Here is an 18,717-nt window from a genome sequence, read left to right as displayed (position 1 = left end):
AGATGCTCAAAAAAGAAGGCAGATGTTCCAGTATTTTTTAAGTCAGGTTAATATAATATGTAAAGCTTTTATGATTTTAGGTATACATCATATGTTTCCATTTCTGAATAATTTAAAAATAAAGGCTAAAATACCTTTGTGTTTTCTTCAGTTACAAAAAAAAATAATACTTGGCTCTATTGATAGATGAGAGGATAGAAAAAGAATGTAAGAAAACCAGGAAGAATGTTATTGTTCTTGGCTTCCTTAGAAACCATTTTTCTCATTAATAAGTGACCTTCTACAAGCCTGGTCGATCAATATTTTTCCCTACTATAGACTTGGATGATAGAACTGGGTGGAGTCCTGCACAACTAACTGTGCAAGCTGTGCACACACCACAAACAATTCCCTGTGTTTAAAGAACTGAGGTCACAAGATTCTTGTTGTAATTTCTTGGAGTTTTCTAACAAGCACTCAGAAATCTCACAGGACTTCATTCTTGGACTGTGTTCCATCGCTGAAAACCCTTAACATTTTTTACTTATAATGTTTTCTCTAGTCCTTCATCTCACTCCAAAATTTTTCCAATAATGTTTTCACTTGAACTTACCAACTAATTGAATTCATTTTGCCATTTCAATATTAGATGAGTTCCTAACTCCAGTCATCTTCCGACTTTTGGTTCTCTGTATAGCAACCTGATTTCTTCACACTGGGAAATCAAACATACTGTGCTTTTTCTTCAGTATACACAACTGTGTGTGTGTGTGTGTGTGTGGTGTGGTGTGTAAAATAAGAACTAGTCTGCTTTATGGTACAACACAGAACTCTAAAATCTGAAAGCTGGATTTAGTAGAACCTTCCCCCCCCCCCCCCCGTGGATGTGAACATTTTTCTCCCACTCCTCTCTATTCTATCTTGAGATAAACAAGGACAGCCTTTTCGATTTGTAACAACACTTCTGCTGATAAAGAAAAACAAGAAATTATAAATATGATTAGTGGTTAAGCAATGATAAGACCCTTATTCATGAAAGTTCAGGTCAAGTGGTGCCTAACTGTCGGGCAGTAGCATGGGAGAAATCACCAAGAGTGACAACTGCTGTGAGATAAATACTTTAAAAGTGTTTGTTTGTTTTTTTAAAGGATAAGACTGGGAGACTTCAAGTTTCAAGACATGGGAGGGTACAGGTAACCTGTTTAAAGAAAAAATATCACCTGCAAGGGCCAATTCAGTTTCCCATTCAAGGGTCTTCACTATGAAATTTGATATATGAGATTTCTTAGACCCACAGCATGAATATGATTCTATTGTAATACAACATCCCCATAAATCTGGACAGTATACTCCAAAACAGAGTAAGTAAAAGATTAAAGGAGGGGAAGAAGAGGATGAAAAAGAGGAGGAGGAAAGTTAAATATAAAGATAAAAGGCTCTGAGCTTGAGAAAGCCTGTCCATTCTTGAATTACTTTGTGATGCCTCAAACAAAGAAAAAGTATCTTTCTTTCCTAATATAATCATAAAATGGCACCTACCCTTTCAGATGAGCCAAGTACCCATACTACAGCAGGGGATTTTACAAACAAATGGAGAAAAAAAGCAGTAGGGATGTTGTGGTGGCATCTGCTCTGAGTTGGGAGCCCAGGATCCAGCAGCACAATGTAGCCAGAGTATGGGCCCAAAGGGATGCACAGCCTTGGTGCAGAGCCTGTAAGTGATGGTGTTAACCTACAGGCACGCCACACTGGACAAGGAGGACCTGATGGACTTGCTTTCTAAGGGTGGCATACCTTGCAAGTTTATTTCCACTGCTCCCAATGCAGCCAGAATTGCTAGCTAGCGCAGATCCCAGTGGAGAAGCAGCTGGCAATTCTGGTGTCCTCTCTAGCAGCAGAGCTAGTGGCCGGACTGTCAGCCCTGGGCATTCAGTGCCAGACAAAAATGATGCCAGTATGTCCAAGCAAGGCTTACATCTCAGTGATCAATGTCATCTTAAACTCTATGGATCCCTTTGTAAACCCCTGCCAGGACTTCTTCAGCTATGTCTGTGGGTCCTGGATCAAAGACAACCCTGTACCTGATGGCTATTTATGTTGGGGGACCTTTAGTAGCCTCTGCAGATACAACCAAATAAAGCACCTGCTCATATGTTCTACTGCCAGCATGAGGGAGGCAGAGAGAAGGGCCCAAGTGTACTACCATTGGTGTAAGAATAAAATGAGGATTGAGATAGGCCTAATGGAGCTTATTGAAAAGCTTGGGACTGGAATATCATAATTTCAAGGACAGGCTGCAGGTGATCATACACCAACCACCAAACTTCATTCTTTTCTGTCTATGTCAGTGTGAACTCCAAGAAATCCAACAGTAATCTAATCCAAGTAAACCAGTTCAGCCCAGCCTTGTCCTCTTAAAGACCTGAACAAGATGGAAAATAAGAAGATGCTGACAAGATATCTGAACTATATGGTCCATTAAGAAAGCTGCTGAGCAGCGGAAATAAGGACTGTATGTAAACCCAGATGCAGCAGATCCTGGACTTTGAAACAAATGCTAGCCAATATTACTATCTCCAAGAGAAATGTCAGATAAGTCAAAGCATCTGAGCTATAGATATTGGCACCTCCTATCAACTGGTTACCTTTTCTTAACACCATTTTTTAACCTGTTAGAAATCAATAAATCTGGGCCCATTGTCATCAACAGGAAAGAATACCTGGGATAAGTCTCTACCCTTATCAACAACACCAACAAATGCCTGCTGGACAACTATATGATGTGGAATCTGGTATAGGAAACAAGCTCCTTGGATTGGTGGTCTCAGGATGGTGATGATGATGATGATGATGATGATGATGATGATGATGATGATGATGATGATGATGATGATGATGATGATGATGATGATGGAGGAGGAGGAGATCATATATTGGTCAGAGAAGACCTACCTCCGTAGATGGAAGCTTTTTGGTAACACAGAAAATAACTTGGGCTTTGCTCTGGGCCCCATGCTTGTGAAAGTGAACTTCACTGAAGACAGCAAGGACATAGCCAGATGTCAGATCTTGGAGATCAAGAAAGCATTTGAAGAGAGCCTGAGCACCCTGAAATAGATGGATAAAGACATACAAAATTTGGCCAAAAGAGAGGCAAATGCCATATACTACATGATAGACTACTCCAACTTCATTATGGGTCCTAAGGAACTGATAAACTGTTCACTGATTATGCCATAATCCCATGGCTATACTTTGAGAACCCTAAGATTTTTCAACTTGTTAAGAAGAGTCAGAGCCAACTACCTCAGTTAAGTTCCCAACGATGGAGTATGACTCCACTCATAAAAACAAGATTGTGTTTTTAGTCAGAATTCTGTAGGCACTATTCTGTACCCATTATTCCTCTAATACTTTGAAATTTGGTGACATTTGTATCATCCTGAGCCATAAGCTGGCTAATGCTTTTGACAATCAAGGCCAAGAATATCCCATTCACAAGGATAAGAATTTCCAGTGGTGGAAGATTTCTTCCCGGAATAAGAACACATTCATGGAAGCCTCTGAGCATTAAACCAAGTGTATGCTGCAGCAATACAGTAACTACATTATGAAATGTTTATCCAGGAATGGACAGCACACTGTAGAGGACGTTGCCTACAATGGGGCCTCGAGGCAGCCTATACGGCTTACCAGAGCTGTGTGAAAAAGAATGGAGCTGGGCAGATACCACCTACACTGGATCTCACCAACAACCAGCTCTCCTTCCTGGAATTTGAACAGATCTGGTACTCTGCACACCTGAGAGATGAAGGTCTAAGCAAGGGCCCCCATACTCCTTCCTGCTTTTGCGTTAATATCAAATATCCGTCCCTTAAAATATATATAAATAACATTATACAGACTGAGCAAGTTATAATAAGAATATATACGTATACACATAACAAATAATGAAAAAGGAGACCATGAATTTGAAAAAGAAAAAGGAGGGGAATATGAGAGTGTTTTGAAGGAAGAAAGGGAAGGAGGAAATTGTATAATTACATTAGAATCTCAAAACTAAAAGAAAAAAGTAAAAATAAACCGATTTTTAAAAAGGAGATTTGCTGTTTATTAACCTTCATAATGCAACCCTTTAATATAATTCTTCATACTGTGGTAATCCCCAAACCATAAAATAATTTTTGTTGCTACTTCATATCTATACTTTTCTACTGTTATGAATTACAAATATCTGCATTTTCTGATGGTCTTAGATGACCCCTGTGCAATGGACATTGGACCTCCTAAAAGGGCAGCAACCCATAATTTGGGAGCCACTGCTTTAGAGTTTTTTTGTGATCAATTTTATGTTCTCATTCTTAATATTTTTAAGATTGTATGATTGATCATTTAAGTATATTTATTGTGCTTAAACTATTATGTTCAGGCTCGATAGTCAAGAGCTCTAGCCGCTCTTACCAAGTACTAGAATTCCATTCCCAGCAGTCATGTTGGGCAGCTCACAAAGGAGCAGGGACCACCTAGCAAGACAAGGAAAGAATGTTCCAGAAGAAGTTAGTTGAGGCTATAGGATTAAAAAAAGCAGAGTCAACTGGTGATGCAGGAAAGGGAGCTCCCTGAAGAGCCATGTATCCTATGGAGTGGGGGGAGGGGGATAGGCCTACCTAGCTACAAGGGTAAAAGAAGTCCTGGAGAAACAGGACAGGTCTAGAGGATGGGAATGGTCTACCTGATGGGCATCAGAGAAGGAAGTCCCAGAGTCATCCAGGCAGGCCTGTGAGGTTGGAAGTAGTGGGCATACCTAATTTCTCAGGAAAGGGGAGTCCCAGAGAAGTGGTGCAGGCCAGTTTATTTTGCTTTGCTTTTGAGTCAGGGTCTCACTGTATAGGCCAGACTGACCTTTCACTTAACCTCTGCCTCCTGGCTGCTGAGGTTACAGCTGTGTGATGGCACATGGCCTTGGTGTGTGCTTTTAATTAAAGGGATAAAAATTTGACTGGGAATAGTGGTTAGGCATAGCGGTTAGCTAAAATTAATAGGGATATCTGGATGTAATAGGTCACCTTTATCTCAAATGGACTCATCCATTTATCATTTTAATATACCTCATATCTAAGTAAGTGAGCAAAAGTTAAGAGCTTCTTTTCATAAAATCTAGATCTTATAGTCAATTTTTAAAAATTTTGATGTGTTTTGAGAGAAATGGTTGTCAAAATTCTGTTGAAGTCATATAAGTCAAAAATTAAGGTGTCCTCTACCTCTTTCAACTTTATAAATTAAAATTTAAGGCAAAGAGAAAATAAGTGTTATATATAATCATAGTTATGGATATAGGTACAGATACAAATATAAACATACATATATTAAAAATGAGGCAGGGAATTAGAAAGGGAGTGAAGTGGAGATGGGACATGGTAGGAGTTGGAGGAAGGAAGGGGGATGGATGTAGGGAAATGATGTAATTATATTTTAATAAAAAGGTATTAAGTATGAGATATATATTTTTATTAAAATATAATATATATATGTCACCTTGAAAGAACACCTGGACATGTAAGTAGAAACAGAGTAAACAAAACTAATTTCCACATATACACACACTATTTAAAATTATCCTAGACTTTACTTTGCATTTTTCCTAATTGGGCAACTATAATTAGGCTAATTTTGTGCATGCTTCTGCTTCATCCTGTTTTGGTTTTGAATAATATGGTTGTTAATAGGAAATAAGTACCTTATATAGTAAGTGTAAACTATTAAACAAAAACAGAATAAAGCCATTCTAGAAAATAGATCCCAGTGTGCATTTTTAAAACTCTATAGCTGAAATAACATGTGAAATACAAAAGAAGACAAACTGAATGACTGACACTGTGTATTTTAAATGTGCAGGTTGGACAGCATTTGAAATTGGAATGAAACAGTAAGAGGCTACATTCATGGATAACCAACAAGAGAAAGTTATTGTTGCCTCAGCCAATGAAGAAAACAATCTGATTAATGGGGTCAAAGAAAATGGTAAGAGGGTTTAATTAAGATAATCATTATCTTTTATGGTAGTCTTTTTCCCATTAATGTGAATTTTGAGTAGACAGAAATCTGAGACAGGTTGAATCCAAAATATATCTGAAACTGATATAAATCTAAACTTTATTCTACCAGATGTTTAACTGAACTAGAAGAATCTCTGAAAGATCTCAGATAAATTTCCTTGCTTTGTCAGATTCATTTGTTAAATGAAATTTGTCAAAATTATTAGTAAATTGTAAGTGTATTCTGATATGAGACATTTATAGTTTCATAGGAACTTCTCTAACATAAGTTTTCAAGTATGGGCATGTGTCTCATAGCTCAGATCATGAATGGGCCCCTGTGCATTTTCCCCTCTGAAGGCTTTGTTTAATCTTCCAAATTGACTGATCAGTCCAGGTCTTTCCTCATTTCTGATGGGGGCTCTCTACCTTTTTCTGGGCTGAGAAAATTATTATATTTCATGTGTTTAATTTAGAATTGTTTTTCTAATGTTTAGGTGGTAATTCATAAAGCTAGAAAAACAGAGGCTTAGTTTATTATATGATATCCATGTATTAGAAACTAATCAAGGGAAAGACTTGAGTCTCATCTAAGAGCCTTAACTTTATCCCTGCTTTTTTTTTTACCCCCTTTTCTCTAGACTCAGAGGACCAGGATGTGGCAATGAAGTCATTTGCAGCTCTAGAAGCTACTACTCCAATCCAGCCTATACCAGTGGTACAAAAAGACCCTCCAATGTTTCCCAGGGGTCTTCTTCCCCTGTCATCTAAGAAGCCGTGTATGCAGAGCCCTCCATCTCCTTTGAGTCTGATTGAAGCACCTGATCATTCTGCTAACAGTGCTTCTGTGAATGCCATTTCCCTCACATCTGGAGTTGCAAAGGGCCTGAATACATGGTCATTGCCCAATGAGTGTGAGAAAGCTCCATTTGCCATAATGGAACCTGCAGGCATGTCTGCTCTGAACGGAGACTGCCTCATGCAGCCAAGCCGGACTTGCTTAGGTTGCTTCATGGAATCAAAAGAAGCAGTAGATCCTGAACCAGGGATCAGTCTGAAAGTCGGTGATATAAATAGAGATTATGAAACATGTGCAGTCTCTGACATAGGGATTCAATGCATTAATGCTGGCGAAAACATCAAATATGGAGAACAGCTGCTTTCAGATCAGCTATTGGGCTTCCCCCTGCATAAATCAAGGGCAGGAGAAAGACGAGAGTCTGAGAAACCTGACATCGACTTGGAAGATCCAACTCAGAAAAGTTATTATGAGGCATTACTATTAGATAAGTGCAATACAGAAGAAGCTTTGCTGGCAAATTCCAATCAGGATTGGGGTTACTTTGAGACTTTTATTAGTGAGAGTAAAATTGAGCTACTTGACCTCTGTTCCAAAAATGAACTGTCTGTTAACCTTTTCTCTGAAGAAGATGTGGAGAACTATATGTTCGATGATGATGAGTCAACTTTGGGCAGTGATGTCTGCTCCCTCAAAATTCGGTATGAGTCCTTTCAGGACAATGTTCGAGACAAAACCACACTTCTAATGCAGGAAGATGCCCAATTCAATTTTTTCCCCAGTGTCTTTACTACGTGTCCCAAGCGGGAATCTAAGAGTGGAGTCCTTAAGCAGACCAGTGATCTTTCTCAATTCAAGGTTCCTGATGTGAGCATCATCTGGGGAGAAGAAGATAAAAACTTGGACAAGAAGAAAGGCAAAGAGGAAGTACAGGAAGACAAAAGTATAGAGAAAAAAGATGAAAAAGATAATGGAGAAAAGCCTGCATTAAACAATAAACCATGTAGTGGGCTTGAGGTAGAGCAATATAAGAACCTAAAGCCCAACCATCTTACGAATTCTCTGGAGACATCAGGGAATTTCAGTGATGACAGTTCCTTCATTGAAGTCTCATATGATGCCATGGGAGAGATTAAAGACTGTAGCCGCTATATGGCTCGGGACACTAATTCTGGAAGCTCATCCTCCCAGCAGAACTATGGGCTTCGAGCCAAGAGAAAAGTCAGATACAGTGAAGATTATCTATATGATGTTGACTCACTAGAGGGGGAAAAGGTAAATGAGAGAAAGGAGTGGCCTCCAGGTGGTTCCAAAGAAGAAGATGATGATGAATGGTGTCCCAAAAAGAGAAGGAAAGTAACACGTAAGGAGCCCCCTGTTATTATTAAATATATCATCATCAATCGCTTTAAAGGTGAGAAGAACATGTTGGTGAAGCTAAGTAAGGTAGATGCCAGTGAGACAACAGTAAATCTGAGTGAGAATCAGCTCAGTAAGTATGCCAAGTTATCACCTTTGAAGGGATTCTGGCAAAAGAAGAAAAAGCAGAAAAACAGCAACACAGACTCCGCCAAAACACCCTTATGCCAAAAGCAAAGCTTTGAACCAGGTAGCTTTGAGGTGTCATTCCTGCCTCCTGCTCGTAAACGAAAATCTAAGCTTGGCAATAGACACAGGATTCAAAGGATCCAATCCATGGAAACTTCAGCAAGTAGTAAGCAGGTTTCTTTCTGCAGTGATCAGAAACAAGCTTGTAATCGCAAAGAAGAAGGAGGTTTAAAAGGTACACCCAAATCAGCACTTCTTGCTGCCCCAAGCAGTGCCAATGGATCACATTCACGTGGCCTCATAGTCCCCGACTCAGTGAAAGTCAAAGCTCAAGATACAGAGTTCAAGGGGCCAGAGAGAAAAGTTCTTAACAAAATTAAATTTAAAAGTGAAGCTAGGTTGAAATCCAAAAAAATCAAAACTGGACAAGAAAACAAACCAGTTGTTCAAATGAGCTCTGTCTCAGAAGACCCATCCTCCAAGGCTAATTTAAAAAATGAAGTCACTTCTGGAACTTCAAACAGTTCCCATATGTCTGAATTTCTCGAGACAAAAGTTGCTAAGAATTCCACGTTCTTGCCAACCACCTGCTCTTCTGAAATGCCTCTGTCATCTGCTAATGTTGCCACTAATATACCTGTTATTCCTGGAGGGTATCTGCAAACACTGTTAGATGCCTCCGACTTGTCAAATAATACTACTATCTCATACTTCACCAACCATTCTGCAGAGCAAAATGAAGGCGGCCTCACTCAAACAGAAAAGGCATTTGTACCTCTCCAGTCTGCTCAGGACTGTGTGCTGTCCTCGTCTTCTCATTCTCAGCTACAACAATCATCTCAAAACTTCAAAATGGAAGCAAGCAACTATGGAAGTTTGTGGCCTGACAAGGATACATCTGGCCCCCAAGAGTTCATGACTGAAGTCTCAAGGGAGATAGCCACCAGCCATTCTAGTGAATTTGAAGCTTCCCAAGTTGTCTCCATGGAAAATAACCTCACAACTATAACTTACAGTCCTGTGTGCCTCAATAGTGCTGGCAGTGGTTGCAACAAGGTTCTGTATGCCTCTGTGCAGGACTCACATCTCCCACCTGATGATTCCTATCAATTGTGCCACTTTAATAATGGAGAGCTCTGCTTTCCTTTTCAGCAAGGTCCAGTCAGCACAGATGATGATGGCCGACTCTTTAGCTTTGATTCCATGACTCCCCTTTCTGTTAGTTCAAGCAATTATTGTCCCTTAAGCTTGAAATCCTGTGAAAAGGATGGTGATGATGATATCAGTGATGACTTCCTGGCCCACTGCAGCCCCAAACTGGTGATCCAGCAGAGCATTGATGAGATAGCGCCACTAAAGGAGTCCACTGACCTCCTCGACATCTCCAACTTCACTCCGGACAAGTTCCGCCACTCTTCCCTCTCAGAAATGTCTCCACCGGACACCCCCAGCCTTTCTCCTCAGAGTACCAGATGTGAGAGTATGAAAACACTAGGAACAATGAAAGGATTCCAAGAAGGTGTCCTGGGACCATTGAGCAGCATGGAAAAAATCAAATGGGACTGTAGTACCCTTTCACAACAGGTCCAAGCAGATGATGGCTTTACATTAAATAACCATCAGTTTCAGTTCCATATGTTCAATGATGAGGACTCTGTTGGCCTGCTCCAAAAAAATCCTTGCCTGTCAACATTTGATGAGTCAGCTGGGCAAATTAGTACCAGCAACAAGGTGTCAAAATCAAGAAAGAAAACTTCACCTGGCAAGAGTGGGGCTGTAAGCCAAAGTTCTTCTCAGAAAAATACCAGGAAAAAATCCCCCAAATCCAGCAACAAAGGGGTTGAAAAGCCACCTAGCAAAACCTCCCGCCAGGTTCCTAAATCAACAAAGAAAGGAAAATATGTGGCTGCTGTTAATGGAGAGAAAATGCAAATTGGGATTGGCCATAGTGGGAACCAACCCAATGGTACATCCTCCAATGGAAAGACACTGACTGAATGTATTCAACATGGTGGTCCCATTGCCCCTATGAAGATACCAAGTCAGAAGGGACTTTCTGGAGATTGGGCTCTGGGAAAGGAAAGCAGGCCAGGCTGGAATGACATGAGTGTAGTCAGTAATACCAACAACCTTCTGGATGATGACCAACGAGAATTTCAAGAGCCTTCCTATATCTTATCCAATATTGCCTCTGGTATGGCAGATGTGCAGAGATTCATGATGGCCTCCATGGAACCCCTTTGGGAACCCATGGAGCACCAAGGGGAATCCAACACATTCTACTCCCCTGATTCCAACAGCTTAAAATTAAAAACCCTCAAAATACTGGCAGGGACACCACAAGAATCTAAGAAAAAGATTAATAATGGGTCTTCAGGAGCTACTAAGAATCACAGGTCAATCAAAGCTGTGAGCAAAAGCAATGGGAAAGCGGCAGTTGGTGATCCGGGTCATGCAGACGTGCCTGGTTCCAGTGAGGACTCTCGATCTGCCTTCTTTGACAAGAAGTACAGTAACATGAACACTTTAGGCAATAATGGACCAACACACAAAAAATTATATCGTCACAAATCCAGCTCCAAGGCTCTGCGAGATGAGAAATATAAGGGCAAGCGTGTGGAACGGGAGCAGGTCCACAAGGATGAGGCTGGGACAACTTCTTTTGAAAAACTGAGGTAATACTGCACCAAAATGGCCGAGATGAGATGCGCCCTTGGCTTTCCTACTACCTGCTGAGCCCAGAGTTCCTCGTGTTTTCCGTCTTGAAAGCAGAAGTTTTGCATGAGAGACTCTTTCCCACTCTCCTCTTTTTTTCAAATTAAAAAGAAAAGAAAAATGCATGGAAATCCCTGTACCTTTAAGCCACCCAAAATATCGGGCAATTTTATTGTGGCTTAGCTAGGGATAAGTTCTAACAAAGGCTACGTTTGCCTTCTTCTATTCAGTGTTAATTTTTGCTCATTAAGAAAATAGAACTAAAACATGCTCTTGAATGATTTTTGGAATGGAAGGGCTTTGCAATAAAGACAGATTCTGAACAACATATTCAAAAAAAGTCATGTAGACAAAAAGCCAAGATCATTTAAACAAAAGAGCATTGGTTGTCAGCACATGAAAATTAGGAGTGCTTTCTCTACCTTTCTGCATCATACAACATCTAGTATGGTGTTAATATATTTACAAGGTATGATCCCTTTGTGGGACATACACCAAAACTTACTAAGATGGTATAAATTCTTTGATTTTTCTGCAGGGATTCCAACTACAATCTCCTAAAAGCAGAAACAGCATTTGGGGTTATACCTGTGTTTGAAGAAGAGACTCACATTTTCCAGAAAGACATTTGATATGTGTGTTTTCTTTCTTTCAAAATAAGCTTTGTGGTATGTATGTTGACCTGTAAGTGCTTAAAGGAAAAAATTTTAAATTGTGGGAATAAGTCTTTGAAATCAAACTTTAATCTGATGTTCTGTGTAGAAGACTTTAAAAGTCATACAGTTGCACGAGTAGTTTATGCACTGTTTGTCCTCAAAAAAAATGGAAAACATTGTGCCAAACTACAGATAAGTAACTGTACTGTATATAGTTTTGCTTCTATATCAACATTTGGTGGTGAGTATTTGGAGGACTTGTCCCTGTTAATTTACTAGAAGCGTTCCAGTGATTCTTGCTATTAACCACCCCCACTTTTGTGGATAGCGCCTGTAGATCACAGTGGAAAAATATGTTGTGTTATACAGTTTACCAAAACAAAGGATAATGTTTGAATTGTGCCAAATTTTCTTACTTCATCTCACAGATTCACCCCACAGTTTAAAGCTCATTCACAATTATTAAATATATATACACACATACATAATGTAATATGTGTGTATACATATATATATACACATTCATACATACATTCTTTTAATGTCTTGAACTCTACTATCCATGTGGAAATAAGAACAGTTAAACAAGGCACAATACAGATGTGTTTGTTCCATCAGATAAGGATTAAAATGTCGGGAAAGCTTGAAGATCACAACAGCTACAAGTCCATCAGGGACAGAGTATACACATTTACAAGACCTTGTACAAGGAAAGAAAATAGCTGCTTTGAAAGTTTGTTTTCCAAAGCAAAATCTGTAGCAGAAAATAATTTAAAGTGCAAAGTTATATTACTTATACTTTATATCTCAGTTTTATATATTTTATAATAACCTGGGATAAATTATAAAATAGCTATAAAATTGACACTAAGAATAATTACATAGATTGCTTTTATTTAAGTAGTTTCCTAAATGTTTTATTCCAGTTTTGTCAAAAGTGCACTCACAACATGATTTTAGTGTTCTTTAAATGTTGATCTTGCAATGTCATTTTTAACAATGGCATCTCAGATTGACGAAATTTTTCTTTCTCTGATTAAATACTTATACCAGGTAAAGCTGAACAACTTGTGGAAACAACTAATTTAGGCCATCTATATATAGTCTGAGGATGACTACTCTTTGATATCACACACTAAGCATAAATCTCAATTTTTAATTACTTTTTAAATTCATATTTTTGGTTCAACCCTCCACTACTTTAAAAAACAAACTTCACTGTTCCAACATTCCTCACTTCTAGCCTTTTCTTCCCCTCTCTTCACCACTTGACTTATACCATTTGATCTCTTTTCCTTGCATAGTTAAGGCCTATGTGCCTGACGACTGACGCATTGTGGCACAGATGAGATAATGGATGTGGAAGCGCTTTGTAGATCATAAAGTGCTATACCAATATAGGGGACTAAGATTATTAATGTTGTTGGTTGTTGTTGTTGTTACTATTCTTACTAATATTGTTACTAACCTATTAACTTGTGAATATAGAGGCTGGGGTGGGAGGGAGGAAGCTAAGGGGTGGGAAAAAGGGGGACTTAACAAAACAGGGAAGATATTTCAAAAGACATTTTTGAATAAAATATGAGCAACCTACCTAGTCATTGACACCTAAATATATTCACAAAGAGAGAAGCAATGTTTTCAAGTAGTCAGAGAGAAATGGAAGGGAGCTTCTCATGTACATAAATATACACATTTCCCAGTCTGAGATTCCTTTCACCAGCTTACTCTCCTACTTACAGCTAGGTAGTAAAACGAACAAGCCCATGATCTAGATTGTGTTCTCAGCATCAGTCTCTTTTGTCTGTGGGGATGAGTAGGTGAGGAGAAGTCTGTTGGGAGAGTTCAGGCACATTCTTGGGCTTCGACACTGTGTTCAGTGAGCCCTGAAAAGTTATTTAGTGGAAAGGCACCAGCTGAAACAAGTCTCTTGCCCTACAGTGGCCATCCAAAAGAGAAAATAATCAAACTAGAACACTTTCTTTTGTTTCTTGATATTCTGATAGATAGATGTTTGTATTAAATGTGATGGCTACTTCCTAGGACCTGGTCTTTATTCAATTTTGGATTTTGTTTGTCTTGTTATGCAGCTGAATTTTTGCTCAGAATCACCAACTCATCCTGTATTGTGATCCCCAAGACTCCAGACCTCAAAGTCATCTTGCTTGGTTTTAGGAATGGAGTGCTTTCTATGTAACCAAAAAGTGGAAATTAAAGAATAAATAAAGAAAATGTTCTATGAGTATAATGTGTTTTTATAAAAGTAAATATGGGAGCAGTTGCCCCAGATTTTTTAAAGCCTCATGATGTTCAGTTTTGGAGAATGGGGTAAGAATGGGATAGGATAGCTTGACTGTTTTCAACAGTTTCATTGTCAGAACTTTATCATCAGTACTTTGGAGTAGATACTCTTTCAGTTGCTCCTATGGAGCCCACTAAGGGCCAAGTTAGGGCATGGTTCATATCTTTCTCCAAAGAGAACTGCCATTTTAAAGCACCTTCTTATCGGCCTGCCATGCATTGTATGTTTTCAACATATAAACTAGTGACTTGTAACCGGTCATTTTGTACAAAAACATAACAAGAAAGTGAACTTGAGGAGCGAGCAATAGACCAATGCTTTTAGTCTTAATATACTACGCTCCGCACTGTTGAGCACTTTGCGTTCTTTTGGTCCTGCCTCTGCTCTCAGAATTATTTTCCTTTCTGTCACAACATAGTAGGCCAAACTTACTGGAGATCTCTTATTCAACCAGCTGCCTTAGTGGAGTGAGGACCAATGTATGAAATAGTGATTTGCCCTATCACTGATGTCTTCAACTCAAAAACCCTTGATTTTCCTTGGTCTGAAATTTCTGACTACTCCCTTCTAACCTCTCCTTTCTGAGAAGCTGCACACTATTAATGCCTCCCCATTGGAGTCTCATTTAATCTTTACTTTCCTGGAAATTATACCCCCTTGTTCTTCTTTCTTTTATCAGTCTTAGAATTTTTCTTCTTGTATAGTGTTATATAAAATATCCCAAACTGTCAAAAATCTAAGAACTTCAGCTTAGAGTCTTTCTTTTGGATGTTTAGAGGAGTACCTTCCCAGTCTTATACACTCAAAAATACAAATGCACGAGCACACACACATACACCACTGAGAAAAGATGGAAACTGCTTCCTCTTGAAGATGTATAGTAACAGGTCCAATCTCTTATTGTGGTCAGGTGCTGTACTACATGGAACGGGGTGCAGATACAGTGGCCCCAGCCAAGGGCCTTCAAGGCGTTGAGGGTTTTGTTGGTACTAGAGTAACTAGCTTGAGCCTGTGGCCATCCTCTCTGCCTCTCCAGTATCAGATATCAGCTGCTTCACACATGCTGCTCCCTCACGGCTTTCCCTGCTGACTTTTTGCTGCTCTGTGCAATTATGTGTTAAGGCCTTATCTTTTCCTAAATCTTTTCAAACTTCCTGCACTACTTCGTTCATCACTTCTTTGGCCATGTCTCTGAAGTCCTTGGTGCTAGGTGGGCTTTTGTGACAAAAATTTTCACCTTCTCTGACTCTTTTCTTGGCTGGGAAGGATCGTTGGGGGGTGGGGAAGACAAAGGAGGGTATGTGTGTGTGTTTTAGAGAGAAGCATAATGGATGCTTCCAATGCTGTAATCAACTCTCATCCTGTGTTATTTCACGTGAGGTCTTGCAGTTCTAGTGAATTTCCATTTTAGTGGGTTTGAATTAGTGTTTACTGCATAAAGGAGAAAAGCATATCCAAGGACCTCTTTGCCTTGCTCTTAGCAAACTGAACTAGTGTTTCAGAGATCTACAATTTACAGATACACTCAGAACAGGTCTGAGAAGTGAGGGAAGTTAGAGCTGGATTTCTATGATGAAGAGGTAAATGGAACACTAGCTAGTTCAAGCTGCTACTAGAACTAGAAATGTTTGTTTTCTCCTGTATAAAAAGGTCATCAAATTTAAAGAGTTTTCATCTTCATTTAGGATTTTTAATGTTGCCAATCATAACAGAAATAGCTTCTTTTATAAAAGAAAACTAATACAAGTTTTGTTTTCTAATCATATAATTCACTAAGCCAATATGATGTTTAGAAGGCTTAGTACCAAAATCAAACATTTTTATGACAAATAGAGAGCTTGTAAACATAATGTAGGCCAGGGATTTTATAGAGTTTTCTCAAAGACCCAAGTAAAGGGGGAAAAATTTAGTTGGGATCTTTAGTTTGAGAAACATGATCATCAGCTTGAGAGTCCACAGCCAGAATGAGGTTATTTTGATGACTACACAGGCTACCCTTTAAGATACAGTTTTCACTCAACACTAAACAGTAGCTACAGTCATGAAGCAGAGATCCCATTGCAGCTATGTGATACTTGAAATGTACTCTTGGTTTGAGAATCATAGCTAAATGGTAAAACACTGGGGAAGGACACTAAGAGAGTGGCTTAGTACCATGTTTTAAGGAATGAATGAGGCTGTTCCTTGCATGCACTTTGTGTTATTAGACAGGAATGATCAGGTAATAATATGGAAAAGTATAAAAGATACAATAAAAGAAAAGAAAAATAACCTACAAAAATCAATATTTGGGTAAATCAATACTAAAGACACTAAAACACTCACCCATGCGATAAGAAAAGGATATCTGTGTGTCCAACAAGCTCAGGGCTGTCTGAGTCTCAAGGACAGTCCACTGAGAATGAAGAAAGGTAGCCAGGTGTGGTGGCTCATGCCTGTAGTCCTAGGCAGCATTGTGGAGAGTTCCAGACTAGTCAGATCTATAGCATGAGACTCAGTCTGAAAAATAAAAATGTGAAAGAAAGAAAGAGGGTGAGAAAGGAAGGAAGGAATGAACAAAAGAAAGAACCAAGGAAGGAGGGAGGGAAGGAAGGAAGGTAAAAGAGAGATAATAAAATAATTTGGCCTCTTTGAGAGATGCCTAGTTTTACAGCACAAAGGAAAAAGGCTTGAATGAAAACTAAAAGGGGCCTTTTGTTTTTTTACTCCCGGGGTGGGGGGGGGTGGGGGTAGAGAGTTTCAGAGTCTCCACTGGGATAGCTGTAGCACTGACTGGAGTTTTGAATGTACTTACTAGTCTTTAGTTTCCATGGGACTGAGTGCACCTCTTCAGTAAGTGAAATGCTTTATGGTGCTAAAGAAAATGATTATCCCCATTTTTCTTCTTCGCCGAGCCCCTTAAGCATTTAAGAAAATTTAAAGTAAAAGCATTTAGAGACCCTTTTTATGAATGTAACCTGTTTCTGTTTGACACATGACACTGCAACTTTAAAGTTAGGAAATTATTTGCCTTTTTCTTTTAGAATTAAGCTTTATAAATAATCTGCAGAGTCAATTGAAGTATAAAGCTTAAGGATCACTCTTAAGACGCCTACAAAATCTTGTATATTTTTAAGTGTGCCAATTTGTAACATATTTTGTAAGTGTATATTTTTCTTAGAAAAGTGCTGTGAAGTGTCTGTATGTGAGAGTTTTCCTTTTTCTGCACCACTATGTGCTAATAAAAGGATATTTACTTCAAAGTTCTGGTTTTAGAAACCACAATACAAAGAAAAAACACTTTTGTTGGGAATTTTGTAACAGAAAATATGTTGTGAAAGAGTGTAGTGATCTTGTGAAAAGAAAATGAACATTTGTGAGCTTCTTGCTGTTTTATAGAATTTCTTGTAAATTATTCTTGTAACACCTCTGGTTTTGTTGTTCTTGTTGAAAAAAGTTTTAAATATTTGTGACTGAATGTATGGTGAAACTGTCATAATGTTACCTAGCTGAGTTTTGTTATTGTTTATGGAATAAATAAAAGAAAAGTTTAAAATACTGCTTTAGAATCGTATGTAACAGAATTAAAAACATTTCTAATTGACTTTATATCTTAAATAAACAGTTCTTAAATGTCTAGAGCAGTGTTTCTCAAACTGTCTCTAGTGAGAGAACAGTTTTTATTACAATCCATCTCAAAATGTTATAAAAAATAAATGAATTTCTGAAAAAGTAAAATGAAAAAAAAAATAGAAAAAACAAAAGCCCAGGTATATTTGTATTTAGATCAAGGTATAAAGCTATTATTGAAAACACTATAGAGAAAAGAGGAAGAATTACCAGGTGTGGGCATCCTGTGGGAGAACAAATGCACAAGTCAACATCAAGTTGCCATAGAACGGAAACACACTAACACTTTGAGTAAAAACAACATCGTTATCGTTGTTTGAAAACTTGTTAGGAATGCTGAATGCCATGCTCTGTGCCTATTCTGAATCCAAATATGGATTTCAACAAGATCCCTAAGAGATTTGTATGCATGGAAACGTTTGAGAAGCACTGGGCTAGAATTTTGTGTGCCCCTCAAATTTGGGAATTATTTTCTAGGTTGTCCCTTCAAATGACGTTAAAACAAATGGTATTCTTCATTTGTGGTCCAGATGGCATCTGCAGAGAAACATTCCTCTCAAAGTGTAAAAGCTGTTTTTTGAAAATAATAAATGCTGATTTGCGTGGTACCGAAGAATGTCAGATTTTCCATAATTCCCTACAGTTTCCACATTATCCTATTAACTGTTCAGCCATGGTCCCTACTTGTTTTAATCAGGACTTCTAAGCTTATGTCCCACTACAGTATTCCCAGTATATTGTTGCTTGCTGTGTCTAGAAAAGAAAATAGTCTTTATTTACTTTTATGTCCCCAGACATTTGAACTGCTTGCTGAGCCTAGAGCTCTGGCTAAGCACAAGTCATATAACAAAAGCCAATAACCACTTACTTGGTTTTGAATATCATTACTCAAAGAAACTGAAAAATGGTTATGAATGAGTGTCCCCCTTCTCACTGGAACTGACACACCTTCATCACTCCAACTACCCTTTGATTTTCCACAAATGTGTCCCATGTTCATACATATGCATTTCCAGTTACAGGCCGGCCATCTACTTGAACATTCTGCAACATCCCCAGACTGAATTATTTGGG

The 18,717-nt window shown here is 38.7% G+C and overlaps 1 protein-coding gene across 1 annotated transcript; it reads left to right on the top strand.

Moving 5' to 3' along the window:
• Positions 1-5,921: 5,921 nt before the first annotated feature.
• Positions 5,922-11,708, top strand: NEXMIF (neurite extension and migration factor; the record flags this gene model as incomplete). Its single annotated transcript, XM_080910299.1, has 3 exons — positions 5,922-6,000; positions 6,656-11,036; positions 11,615-11,708. The coding sequence occupies 3 exons, from the start codon at positions 5,922-5,924 to the stop codon at positions 11,706-11,708; spliced, it is 4,554 nt and encodes a 1,517-aa protein (XP_080766425.1).
• Positions 11,709-18,717: the final 7,009 nt, after the last annotated feature.

Source organism: Micromys minutus (genome assembly GCF_963924665.1).
Source record: "Micromys minutus genome assembly, chromosome: X".
In the NCBI taxonomy this organism is placed as follows: Eukaryota; Metazoa; Chordata; class Mammalia; order Rodentia; family Muridae; genus Micromys; species Micromys minutus.
The sequence above is the reverse complement of the archived record's forward strand: the minus strand, read 5'-3'. Positions and strand labels throughout refer to the sequence as shown.